Source organism: Phodopus roborovskii, unplaced genomic scaffold (assembly GCF_943737965.1).
Source record: "Phodopus roborovskii unplaced genomic scaffold, PHOROB, whole genome shotgun sequence".
In the NCBI taxonomy this organism is placed as follows: domain Eukaryota; kingdom Metazoa; phylum Chordata; class Mammalia; order Rodentia; family Cricetidae; genus Phodopus; species Phodopus roborovskii.
The window spans coordinates 3991130-4005260 of NW_026126645.1; the positions used below are offsets into that span (position 1 = coordinate 3991130).

At 41.8% G+C, this 14131-nt stretch overlaps 1 protein-coding gene across 1 annotated transcript in view; it reads left to right on the forward strand.

Annotated features, from left to right (window-relative positions):
- Window positions 1-14131, forward strand: part of Eif4g3 (eukaryotic translation initiation factor 4 gamma 3) — a 204378-nt gene that overhangs the window by 71198 nt on the left and 119049 nt on the right. The window contains exons 4-5 of the mRNA XM_051173661.1: window positions 9635-9730; window positions 11041-11154. Coding sequence (XP_051029618.1) covers window positions 9635-9730; window positions 11041-11154 — 210 coding nt within the window. The remainder of the gene's footprint in view (window positions 1-9634; window positions 9731-11040; window positions 11155-14131) is intronic.

The following is a 14131-nucleotide window of genomic DNA, read 5'->3' on the forward strand; positions in this document are numbered from 1 at the left end:
TTCTCAGTCTGCTGCTGTGATTGGAATTAGCCCGTAATTAAGCACATAATCAGCTTCTGCAGATATATATATATATATATATATATATATATATATATATATATATAGGCTGTATTTTCTGAGGCTTGTGGGGGTACACCTGCAGGGGCCAGAGGATGTTTGTGTAGTTGGTTCTCTCTGTCTTTTTTTTTTTTTTTTTGAGACAGGGTCTCTTGCTTTGGAGGCTGTCCTAATACTTGTTCTGTTAGACTTAGGCTGGCCTTGAACTCACAGAGATCCTCTTGCCTCTGCCTCCCCAGTGCTGGGATTAAAGGCGTGCACCACCACTGCCTGGTTCTCTCTTTCCATCTGTATGTGCTTTTGTAGTGCCACACAAGTTTGCCTGACATAATGAGCCATCTTGAATGAATTGCCTTTTGGTGCTTGAAATCCTGACTTCTTTACATTGGTTGTGGCTTTTCTGCTCATGGTGGCTAGCTGATAGCGTTTCTCTGGTACTGGGTCATTGCTTCCCTTGTGTGCAGAGGTCTTTTCCTTAGCCCTGTCAGTTTTGCTATTAGCTTTGAAGCAGGGACAGTCCTATTCAGATAGTTGTTGGCCTCTACCACTGTCTTAAAGTGGGTTTGTTTCCTAGTAGTTTGCTTGGCGTTTGACCCATTTTGAGTTAGCTTTTGTATATGGTACAGGGTCTATGCTATCACATCCTATTTTGGGTTGGTGGGTGTTAGCAGTGGGACCTGCTCTTCCACTGAGCTGCTTCTCATTCCCCATGAACCCTGCCAGGCTTTTAGTTGTCTCAGCACCATTGATTAAAAACACTATTTGGTGGTCATTTCCCATGTGTGTGGACGGTTTTTTTTTTTTTTTTTCTGGGCAGCTTACCTCAGTCTTTGTCAGTGGTCTTGTTACTACATCAGTACTACTGTGGTAGTTTTTTGTAGATTTGTGATAAAAAATTTCAAGTGGAGGGGTGTGAGCTACCGAGCCAAATTCTTTTAATGACTGTTTAGAGTCACCAGCACTCAGGTGAGCACTTTGTTTCTAGAGAGGATTCCATTTGGCTTTGATAGCAATTGTATTGATGTAGAGATCCTTTTGGGTAGGGCTGGCATTTGATGCTCGTTCCTTGGCTTCTCTGGGCAGCATTTTATAGTTTTCCTTGTATGTGTCTTTCACTTTCTTAGTTTAGTCACCACTTTGACATTTATTCTTTTAAATACGTTGTAAGTAAAGCTTTCTATTTTTCTATTCACATAGTTGTTTGTTTGGTTTTTCAAGACAGGGTTTCTCTGTATTGTTTTGGAACTAGCCTAGCCAGATAGTTGTATCTTTACAATAATTTTTATATGTTGACTTTGTACCCTATTTAACTGAAGTTGTTAGTTCTGATAGTGTTTGTGTGTGTGCGTGAGAGAGAGAGAGAAAGAGAGAGAGAGAGAGAGAGAGAGAGAGAGAGAGAGGGGAGAGAGCAAGAGATACATGTGAGTGGTCCTACCCCTATCTAGCTAATGTTGGGTACCAAACTCAAGGCTTTGTGATAAGCTTCAAACACTGTACCACTTGAGATGTATCCACAGCCTTCCTATGGTTTTCTGCATATAAAACTTGTATTATCAGTGAGCAGATGCATTTAGTTTGTGGGAATTTTAAAGTATCTTCTTTTCTGTTGCCTGGATCTTCTGCTGGCCAACAGCGTCCATCATCTCTTGTTCTTCATCTTCAGGGACAGTGCTTAGACTTTTCCATTAAGTGTGCTGTTTGTTGTGGTTTCCTGTATGGCTTTTTATGCCGAGGCAGTTCCTTTTTAGCCCTAGTTTTCTGAGCTTTTAAATTTATTATGAAAATGTGTGATTCTTTGTGAAGTTTTTGTGTATTTGGTTTTTTTGTTTTGTAGTTTTTGTCTCTTTTGGTCCGTGCACATGAGTGCAGGTCCTGATGCCTCATCAGATCCCCTGTAGCTGAAGTTACAGGTCGCTGTAAGCCACTGTATTTGGGTCTTGGGAACTGAAACCAGGTCCTCTAGAATAATAATACTGGCTCTTAACCACTGAGCTATCTCTCCAGCCCCTGCGAAGTGTTTTTTTAATGCAGTATATTTTAAGATTTACCTCACCACTACATAGAATTTAGTTTTGGAATGCAAGGACGATTCAGTATTGAAAACTGAGCATTGCTTTTCATCACACAAGCATAAAGAATGATAAAGAGTGATTATTTCAGCAGACACAGAAACATTTCTCAGTCCAGTGTCCTGTCCTGACAGGAGTACTCAGTTAACCAAAGTAGAAGGAAACAACCTCAACAGAATTGAAGCCTCACCCAGAAAACCCACAGGGGTGTCTTGTCTTCCTCAATGCTGAACCTAAAATACTAATGACATGATAAAGATGCCTATAGTCACCTCATATTTTCTCACTTAAATAATTTGTAGGATGGGTATGGTGATATCAATCTTTAATCCCTGCACTGGAGAGACAGAGGCAGAGGATCTCAGTGTATTGAAGGCCAGCCTAGTCTATACAATGATTTCCAGGACAGCTACATAGAGAAAGCCTCTCAAAAAGCAAGACAAACACACACACACACACACACACACACACACACACACACACACACACACACAACACACACACTAAAACAAACAAACAAACAAAAACTCTTAGAGATTTTTATGTAATTAAAGTAGATATGTATTTGTTAGGAAATAAATTCGGTATTCAAGGAATTGTCCTGAGCTTTGACATTGTCCATCTTTCTACTTCATTGTAATGTTTCAGTTACAGTTTGTTTATTTTGTGGTACAAGTGCCACAGCCAATGTGTAGAAGTTAGAGAACAACTTGTGGGAGTCAGTACTTTAAAGAATGTTTTACTTTTGCCTAAGTGGACCCCCTCCCCCCCAGTGCCCTTTGGTCTTGATCCAAAGTGAACAGTTCTCCTAGAAAGTCTGTTGTTTTGTGTCCTGATTCATGGGCTCCCCTGGGGTTAACTTCTCTCTCTATGTTTTATATTCCCTAGTTTTTGTGCTTGGGGTTTTCTTTTGACAGTTAAAGTTTAACATAATACAAATTAATTTGGCGGGGGAGGGGGGCTTTTCAAGATGGGGTTTCTCTGAGTAACAATCAGCTGTCTTGGAAATTGCACTGTAGACCAGGCTGTTCTTGAACTCACAGAGTTACCTCTGCCTCTCTGCCTCTGTCTCCCAAGTGATGGGATTAACAGCGAGTGCCACTACATTTTTAAACTCCAAATCAGGGAAACTGTCTACTGAGAAAGCCTCCAGAAGCAGAAATCATGTGTTCTGAAGAAATAGACCAATAGACCAACCAGTATGGCTGGACTGTAGCACCAATTGTGAGGCACAGGAGGGCCCTAGGCCCAGTCAGTTTCCTTGGCCATTCAGCTGTTAATTTTGTGTTCCCTTGGGAATGGCAGAGCTCAAGAGTCCTGTACCTTTAGTATTTTTACTTTTAAGCATTTAGTGCCTTAGCATGATTAGGTGTGCATACACACCTATGAGAATCAGTTCTCTCCTTCTACTGTGTGGATTCCAGAGATCTAACCCAGGTTGTCAGCAGGTGCCTTTACCTGGTGAGCCATCTTACTAGCCCTGCTTAATACTAAGTAGTATATATTTGTCCTGTTTACCTTGTTGGTTCAGGTTCACTGCAGGTACCATGTACTTGAACTACTACTTTAGTAGCCTTTTATCTGGTATCTACACTCATCTCTGTCCTGGCTTCCCTTTGTGTAATAGTTCTTCTAATTAAACACATTTGAGGATAACAAAGATGCCTCACTGAGTGTCTTCTAGATAATTCCTGTTTCCCTTGACACGTGATTTTAGTCTGGCCCTAAAACCTCATTCTCCTACTTCACCTCACTCTGCCTCATTTAGTTCTTCCCCTGTGGTCTCGTCGTGCTTAGGTAACATGTTCTCTTTTTCTGGGTTCTCTGTCCTCCACCGATGCTCCTTGCTACTCCTCCCAAGGATGCGGCTCTCTCTCCACTAATGACTGGAGGTCATTATTTGCTAAATTGTCATTGTCGGAGCCACCAGGAAACCTCCCCGTGAAATCCTCACCTTTGTGCATTTGTACTTTATTATCCACATACCTGTAATGACCTACATTTTACTATTGCTCTGTGAAGTGAGATATCTTTTCCTACCTACCCATGCGTCTCACCATTCTCAGCAACCATCCAGAATCCATACACTTGCTGAATTACTCGTTACTAGGATCTGGAGGGAAAAAAAAAAAAAAAAAACCTTGGGAGCCAGATGGTGATTACTGGTGATGTGATGAGCATCCTCAGGTAAATGAAGCAAGTTTACTCTTCAGGGTGTGTTAGAACGAAGCCTAGGGATGTATTGGTCATCTTCGAAATGCCCAAGCCATGTAGAATGCTTGATACTTGCCTCCAGGTAAACTAGAGACTTCTACTCTGACACAGGTAGGGTACACTTGAGCTGAAATGTCTGCCGGTCTTATTAAGGAAACTGATTTACTGGTGGGAATGGGAAGAGCAGCTACAAGTTATGGTACTGTAGTTGCTTCCACCAAGTTTCTGGAAATCCAAGTGGAGAGCCGTGGAGAACTGGTGGGGGGTGACTCAGCTCTTCTCTGAACCTGCTCATGTGATGTCTGTTTATTCTCAGGGTGAGTTGTCTGGGAGTCACATTACACAGCAGGCAAGCTCAGCCATGATCTAAATATAACTTGTGTGATTTTTGTTTTGTTTTGTTTGTCAATTCCTTTTAGTATTTATTGCAAGATGAAAGTCAAAATGGAGACCCGGTATTGAGTGCCTCCTTTATAAATGCTGATATATACCCCTCCTGTGCTATTGCTCTACTTTTCACATTATGATGGGAGCTTTGGTATTTAATACAGAATAGGAATGGGAGATATTCTGTTGTCTAGAAAGCAGTTAAGTACCATATCATTTTATTTTCTATTCAAATATGCCTTTTTAGTACCATCATTGATGCAGTCATTGTTAAAGTTTTATGTAAGAACCCTGTTTTCCTTGTTAAGTTATAGCAATTTCTTGCTATTGGAGACTTGTAGCAGTGTTCCTACTATGGTTTGAGTCCATATGTGATTGTGATTCTGATGTGGCAGCCTATTTATATTCTGGCTTTTGAGGGCAAGAACACGGAGAAGCTGAAGCACACATAATCACACTCTGCTCATTTGTCTGGGAAACAGGGAGTTGTTAACAATCAATGCTTCTTTTTGATATTTGGGTGCCTCTGCTCTTTGAGGTTCGGCATATGTGAGGGATGTCTGGATTCATGAGGAAGGAAGCACAGTGTTCTGTTTGCCTGGTGCTTGCCTGAGTTGGGGTATTGGGTCCATGCTAGTTTACTCACTCACTTACCCCATGCATAGTGCTTCATGCTGTATGGAAAGACAGCACGAAGTCAACTGTGCATTTGTGTTTCGTGAGCTATTTTACTTTAGAGACAGGAATCTCTATGTAGTCCTGGCTGGCTTGCAACTCAATTCTGTAGACCAAGCTGGCCTAGAAATCAGAGATCTGTCTGCCTCTGCCTCCTGAGATCCAGGATTAGAAGTGTGGCTTGGCCAGCTCATTTCACATTTAGGAGAACTTTAATAAACTGAGATCTGTTTTACAGAAGTACATAGACTGCCCAGTGCCTTTTCTATTTTAGCACTTTTTAGTTAATACAGTCTTTAGGAATTTTGTGCTAACCTAGAATGGAATTTTAATTTCGTGTCTTCTGATTGATTTCATATCGGTGGGACCTGACTTGGATACCAATTGAAACGATTTCCAACAAGGCCTCTAGTTAGATGTGGTCCTATAGCTACTCCTTTCCTAATCGATAGATCACTTATTGTTCTTGTTAGATTATTGACATAAATAGCTCTGTAGGTAAAGAGCTTGTTGCCAAGCTTGAGTTTGATCCTGCACCCGTGTGATAGAAAGAATTGTCTACCACAAGTCGTTTGACCTGTTCATGTGCTGCGGTGTGCATATGGGCACACATAATCAACAACTACATGATTTTTCAAAAGGTTCTAAAAAAAAAAAAGTCTAAGGTTTATTGTTGTGCTGAACTAATGATTTGTTTCAAAGAACAAATGCTAAAGTTTTTAGTGGACTCCGGTGTTGTACAGAGAGATAAGGAGTCCCTTGTCCCACCAATTGCCATGTGAAGATGATTTCCTTTCCTTGAGTCTTTTAAGTGTCTGATGTTTCTTGTTGGCATTTGTGGCATTTTGGTTTTGTTTTCAAATGACACCTCTTGCATGTAAAATGAGAAGATATTTGCTTTCTAAAATGGGAAAATGGTGTCTCCTGCCTGGACTCTCTTTTCCATCCTTGGAAATGAAACACATGAATTCTTCCTCACAATCTTCCTTACAGAAAGATCTTCAAGCTCTGTTGTGTACAAACCAGTAGTGTTGATTGTCAGGTGTGTATTGATGGTTTTGTGATGCTATCTCCCAGTCCCCGAATCTGCTGTCCCCAGACTGACAAGTGCAGGTCACCACACTCAGCATTTTCCCTTGAGTCCTGGGAATCAAGCTCAGATCCTTTTGTTTTCAAGGCAGGTGCTTTACCTACTGAGCTAGCTCCCTAGTTCTGGAGTCACAGTGCTCTGTTCCCCCTGCCCTCCATAGCCCATTGAATTTTGATTTTTTTTTCTAAAAATATGCTTATCTATATTCATATTTGGGGAGTTCTCAACATTTTTTGCAGTTAGGTTTGAGCTGTTTTTTCTCAGCATCCTGGCTGTAAAGTGAGCCTTGCCGCGCCTGCTGTGTGCGCCTGCGTCCTGCAGGCTGTTCACTTCTTCACTTTGCCATTTTCTTCTCAAGATGGCAGGTTTAGCTAACCAGTCTCTGTTATGCTACCGCTGAACCTCTCCAGCACATGAACTGCAGCAAGACTTAATGTGTTTTTGTTGGCTGAGTTTGTTTTTCATAAAAGAAGAAAATCATCATAGTCTTGTGTGTGCCTGTATCTGTGTGCTGTCTTGTTGTGCTCATCTCAGTGGTATTCACCCTGAAACTAATGTAGACATGGACTGACAACCCTTTGTAATGCTGACAGCAGGGAAGTAAGGCCTAGTAATTATTTCTTTCTATACCTGTCCTTAATAGAATGCTGGCCACATGCCACCATTAAATTTAAATTGAGTGGTTAAATTGCATGTAAACAGCATGATTAGTCCTGTAATTGAGTAGTTCTTTGCATGTAAAAAGCAAATGAACTTAGGGCTGGGTGCCTTTAATCCCAGCTCTTTGGAGGCAGAGACAGGTGGATCTCCTTGGAGGGTAGCCAGAGCTACATAATAAACAAAACAAACCTTGTAGTTAGTTTCTGATTTACAGAATGGGAATGCTTTGGAGGGCGTTTGCAGTATAAATAGCTAGCAATGTTGTACTTATACTTCAATAGTTAAGTTGGTAAAAAGATTGTTGCTATGGTGTTGGGATAGAACAAGGCTTTATACATCTGCCAGGCCTTTGTTAGCAATTTATTAAGATGTGGCAAAGTTGGTTCAAACACCAAGCTAAGGAAAGTCTGAATATTGACCTGTGGTTCTTAGGAACTTGGACAGTGGACGAGGGTCAGTGTGCACAGGGAGTGCTGTGTAATCCTTGGGGGACAGAATCCTTGTGATGGTTCTGATGTATGCTATCCTTTCTTTCTGTACTGCAGTGTCAGGTGTTAAAATGTGAGGGCCTTGAATGTGCTAGGCAGTTGTCTGTCCTACCACTGAGTTCAAGCTGCAGTCCCGTGATTTCTTTGGAAGTCATCGTAAAGGGAGAGCTGTCAAAACCATCAATAATGCTTGAAATGATACTTCATTGACCTAGCCCTAGCCCTCTATGCATTTGATGTTATGAAGCCAGGTCAAAGAATGTTTCCACATTCTGGCAGGGTGGCTCAGTGGGTGAAGGCATTCACTGCCAAGCCTGGTGACCAGAGTTCCATTTCCAGGATCCACATGGAGGAGGGAGAGAACCAACTCCTGATCCCCACATGCAGAAGTGAGACATGAGCACATGCTGGGGGAGCACCCACACCCTAGAGTAAAGAAACATAATTTTAAAACTAGGAAAAGCATGTTTTGAACCTGAAAGATAGATTAGTGCTTAAGGTCACATTCTCTTGCATAATACCCATGCACATATCACACACACACATTCACATAATGAAAAATAAATATTAAAAAGTATGGTTTTGTGAAGTATTTGTATAAGTTTTAGTAAAACACAGTAGTAGTGGGTTAGAAAGTCCATCAAGAAATGTGATGAATTCGTCTTGTAGTGTAGGGAGGAGATAAGGATATGGAGGTATCTGCTCCTTACACTGCTTAGAGCCCAACAGGACAAATGCCTAATGAGAGAGCTATTGGCAGAATTCCTAACTCCGCACCACTGATGAGCAGCACATGCCGCTGAGGGCACAGTAGCTGACGTTGTAACAGAACAATTTGTGTGCCTGCACCAGACACTGCAGTGTGTGTGTGTGTGTGTGTGTGTGTGTGTGTGTGTGTAAGAGAGAGAAAGAGAGGGAGAGAGAGAACCAGCCACTGTTGTGTGTGTATGTGTATATGTACTTGTTGAGACACTATGCTCTCTATGTGTTTGTTAGAGCAGATGCTTAAGCCAGAGGAAATAAAATTCTTGGTGGTATAATGTTATAATAGTTTGGGAGCATTGTACTCTGATAGTACATTGGGAGCAGCATTGACAGTACCTCTGGTTAGATATGTGCTGTTACTGCTAAATAGAAAAGCTTTGTCCCTGGGTGCTAATTTGTGTTCTTTCCCATTGGCTATGTGTGTCCTTCCATTGGCTATTGTTGACCAATGTGTTGAAGACATTACTAAACTTTTGACTTGTTGGTCACTATGGCTGTCAGGCATATTTCCAGCATGGTCCATGAAAGAGCAGTGGGTTCCTTTTCCATTGTACAGCATGCTCTGAAGAATCTGAGGTTGAGCAAGAGAACATTTCTACATGTTCATACATGTAGAAATTTGCATGTAGAAATACATGTAGGGTTTGCTCTTTAGTCCAGGCTAGCCTCAGACTCCCATTTGTTGCACCTATACCCTCAAATACCAGGGTTTGAGATGTTTGCTTTTATTCTATATTTTTAAACTAGTTCCAAATGTTTGAAGAAATACTTTTGATCTCTGTTAATCTGAAATTGCTAAGAAGTCCACATACTCTTTGAAAAGTTGATGTGGTCAAGCCTTTCAGGGCAGTACATGATGAAAATATTTTTGGTAAGATAAATGGTAACCTTGAATCAGCTGGTTTAGTTTCATCTAATTATTAACTATGTGTAATAATCATGTAATAAATAATAGGTAACTGCTTTGTTGTTCGATTTGTGGCTAGAATTAATAGAATTTGAGTAAGGAAAGAACTCAAGGTGGTGCTTGGCCTTCTGTCTGCTGGGGAACTGGCTGTGGAATGAATCACTGTTGAATCATTGCCCACCAGCCTCTGGCCTCCACATCTATAGGCCCCTCCCCCGCAACAGTGCAAACCACTACTGTGAATTTCAAAAATTGTGTTGGATTTGAGTTGCTGTGTCATGCATATTTTTTTTAAATGTTTTTTGCCATTCTCTGACAGACCCCTTATCCCTCTGGACAGAATGCAGGTCCAACCACATTGGTCTACCCTCAAGCCCCTCAGACAATGAATTCACAGCCTCAGACCCGGTCTCCGGTAAGTGTGCAGCAGCTGCTCGCTCCTCTGTAGCCGCTGTGATCTCTTAGGAAATCCTCTCTGTGTTGGGATAACATAGCACCATGTCGTCATCACCACTGCCACTACACGTCAGTGCTGGGACTGGGCAGCATTTGCATTTGCAACAACTCAGATGCACTGGTAGCTTACATTCTTAGGGAGGAGAGGGTGGAGCTGTGTGTCCCAGGAGCTTCCTTTTGCACAATCCAATACATTGAGGTTTCTCTCCTTTAAGTCCTTCACTTTTATTTGTACTGTTCAAAATTTAGAAGAGTGAATCATGATGTTAGGAGCAAATTGGGTTTTATTGGTTTGCCTCAGACTTGAGTGCTGTGGGAAGTAGGGTTTCTGAACACGTGTCACCAGATCGCTCTAACCATTTGACAGTATGATCACGTGCATGATATCCACCCAGGTGTATTCATTTCTTCAGTGGTCAATTAATTGTCATACAGATGTAAATGCAGTCATCCTCCTTGTTCACCCCTCATGTGGATTGCACCACTTACTAAGATGGACTCCAGGTCATCCTCCTGTTTCACAGTGCACAGTGGCTTCAGCTGTCCAACTGTTAGCGTCGTTTCCTTCCCTGCATGAGTAGCTTTGGGCAGAAGGTGTCTATAACATCTCATTGTACCCCACATCCCTCTTTGTACTTGAGCTCTGTGTATTCTTGGAATACAGGGATCTTCTTTTTGCACCCAAACCCTGCTTTTTTGCTTGTAGCATAGGAAGGTCATTGCATTAGCTCCTGCTCATTTGATTTCATGCATGAGTTTTGAATTGTTGAAATGTTCTGGAGACTTGCTTAAAGAACTAGGAGAGTCTAGACTGCACACAGCAGCCTGTCTTTCTCACCTCTTCCTGCCTTCCTTTCCCTTGGTGCCTTCTCCAACACCTGTTCTTAGATCCTGGCCATCCCCAGAGGTCAGAGGAACCGTTTCTAGAGTTGTGGGACTTCAATCCTTGTTGCCTGCTTGCTTGTCTCCTTTTTCACTGAAATAGTGAACCCAATGTCTGGTGCAAGTCTTGTTCTGAGAGTGGTTTGGGGATGTGGATACTTGATTATTGGAGTGGGCCTGAGATCTTTCCAGATCATTTCCATAGACCCTGATTCTGATTGTTAAGCATGAACTGTTACGGGAAGCTCTTACTGCAGAGCACTCTGTGGCCCTCTCCCCGACCCCATTTTAATGAGTGGGGAAGACAATCCGAGAGAAATTACATGGTTAGAGCTTGGCGCAAAACCTGACTGAAGAGCTGCATCTCTAAACCAGTTTTCTTGACAGCCCAGCAGAACAGTGCCAATACATTGCACAGACAACTGGAAGAGGAGGAAGGTTTTGGAACAGACTCCCGTTTACAGGTCCTTGGCTGGAAGAGGCTGGATAAAATACTGCATTGTAAGCAATATAACAAACTGTACTTCTTGCAGGCAGCAGTGCTTCTGGCACACATTATTTCTGACCACACCCACATATTGGCTGATGAACAGAAATGCATTGATCACGTCTTCTCTGGAAGTCCAGTCTGGCATACTAGTTTCTGCCAGGCACAGTGGGAAAACCATAACAAATTGGGTGGGTCCTCTATTGGAAACCAGACAGGAATAATTTGGGTCTTAGGGTTTTTTCCCCCCTCTTATTTTAAATGTGAAATGGAGTATCTCTTTCTGATTTGAATCTGAAAGGTAATTTGAACCTAAAAGAAATTTCAAGGCTTCTTGTCTACCCTTTATATTTTATAATTGATTAACAAGGGGCAATTGTCTGCAGTTATCAGCCATTTTTCCCCCTGTGGTCATAAACTCTTCAGATGCCATCTTTTCTGCAATTTTTTTGCCATTTCCTCTTGTAGTGACCGCTACCACCCACATTACCAAAACCCACACGTAACACATTCCATTACATGGCCCAAAGCAAGTGCAAGACTAGCAGAGCTCAGACTATTCTTGCTTATTGTTTTGGGTCTGATATCTTTTATTTCTTTTGTGTTGGTGCTGGGAGGGCAGGATTGCATTTTCTGTTTCCATCTCAAGTTGCCATGGTCTAGTGTCATCCATCCTCCAACTGCTTGGACTGGCAAGGAGAGGCGTGGGGTTGTGCTGAGGGGCCATGCAGCTTGTTGAGCAAGGACAATTTATTCCATTCTACTTCTGCTTTAATAGGCCACTGGCAATGCATAGTATAGCCTTTTCATTCTTCTATGGACATCTGCTTTTTCAATCCTACTGGCTCCGAGTGCCCTTTCCATCCTTCAGATTCTCTTTCTGTCTATATGGCTAGTTAATACATACTCTCTTAGTTATGTTTATAATATGGAGAATCTTGTTCCACATTTAAAAATGCTGCCCATCTGCCCCACTTTCTTGATGGAGCCCTTCAAATCGCAGTTTATTTTTAAATGGTCTGAGAAAAACCGTGAAGTTATTAGAAGTCTATTTGGAGTGGGGACAATTTGGCTTTTGTAGTAACCTGTATCTGTTCCATTGGCCATACTCAGTTACCAACTGTGCACAGCAGGCTGAGGGGGTGGGTCAATGGCACTAGCACTGGATTCCAGTTCACATCAGGCTGCTTTCCTTTATATTTATAATCCTTGCCATCTCAAAGTTCTGCCTTTTAAGAGAAAAGTTTCTATTTTTAACATGGGTCAGCAGCGACTACAGTTTGTTCTGTTGCTTACAGCCATCCATAGGGTCAGACTGGTAACATACCACAGGGATACACCGCAGCCAGTGGATCCCCTAGTCCAGGGGATCTCCAGGGCCTTCATACTGGCTAGATTCTGTTTTTTACACACACACACACATAGGCACACATGCACACACACTTTTAAGATAGTTCTCAACTGGAACTTTGCAGTTGTCTAAAGTTGGATTTTTTTTTTTTTTTTTTTTTATTAGAATCTTGTAATTGGGGCCTCTCTGCAGAACAGTGAGAAGAAGACAGGCACTTCTGTGCTCAGCTCAGTGTCTGAAGTGGCTCTTCTCTTGTTTTCTTCAAATGTGTCACACAGAGATCTCTCCTTTTACCCTCTACTTTCGTAGCATATGGGTAATATTACCTAATCTTAAAACTTGATGCCCATAGTGGATGAATGATCTGTTCTGTTCTCATAAATGAAAAACTGAAAATTTAAAACCTCAATTCCTTTGAAGAGGAGAAATTTCTAGAAGATCCCTTGCTGCCACCTTCCATCATTCTGAAAAGCCGATTTGCCAAATTTGGCAGCTTTTCTCCCACACCCTGAGCAAGTACAGACCATGAAGGCACTTTTGTGAACACTTGCGGCATTGTCGCTTCTGAGATAGGATTTCTTGACTGGAAAGTGTTCAGTAGGCTCCCACACTGGGTCCGTGTGTTCCGTGGCACTGTTGGGCACTTTGAGTACAGGATAGCACAGTTGGGAGTTAGGGAGCTGCCTGTCCTGTTGTAGATGAATGCAGTGCTAAGCAGAGAAGAGTGACCTCAGTCAGGCTGCAGCCTGGCTGCTCTGTGCTTATGGAGGCAGACACTTAGTCCTTACATAATGTAAATAGAACCCTGTGTGCTTTGCATTCAGAACTGCTTTCTAGCATTTTTCTCTTCACTAATAAAGAAGAGATCCTGCAGGAGAGCCAGGGAGGTTTTAGCATCTAGATGTGGTTTGGTATGATGTATTTATTCTGTCTTTCCTTTTTAGTTAGTTAGTTATTATTAGGAGTAAAATTTTGCTCTGAAAAATTATCTAATTCTAGAAGTTTTTTTTTTGTTGTTGTTGTTGTTTTTTTTTTTTTTTTTTTTAATTTTTGACTGAGAGGCCGAATGGAGGTGTTTGTCAACTGCTGGGAACACTGGAGAGGAGAGATTTCCCTTCTCTCATTGCCAGTGTCTACTATACTGGAGGAAGCAGGCCGCACAGTGGGGCTTCCTGTGTGTGCTCCATCTTCTTCCAGCTTGTAATAATGCCATTGTGACTAATCATGTTATAGACCACTGTTCTTTATTGGCTGTTTGCTGTAAAATGCCTACTATTCAGCTTTACTAGTTAATCTCATTTCAACACTCACACACACACACACACACACACACACACACACACACACACACGTACGTCAAGCCTGTGTATCAGACACCCATTAAATTTAAAGAAAGTTTTAGTCTATTTTTCTATATCCATTTACTGTGCTTTTGTAATCTAAAAGCATTTCTTCTGGTGTCCTCAAACTGTATCAAGTTTCATGCTACATATTTGATTTTCATGTTTTAATACAACCACCTAGTGTTTCAAACTACCCTTTGCATCTTTTTTGGGGGGGGGTATTTATTCATACTGTTCCTATGAGGGAGCACCCAGGTGCTAATAGCTTAATGGCTTTTTCCCCAGCTTCTGAATGAC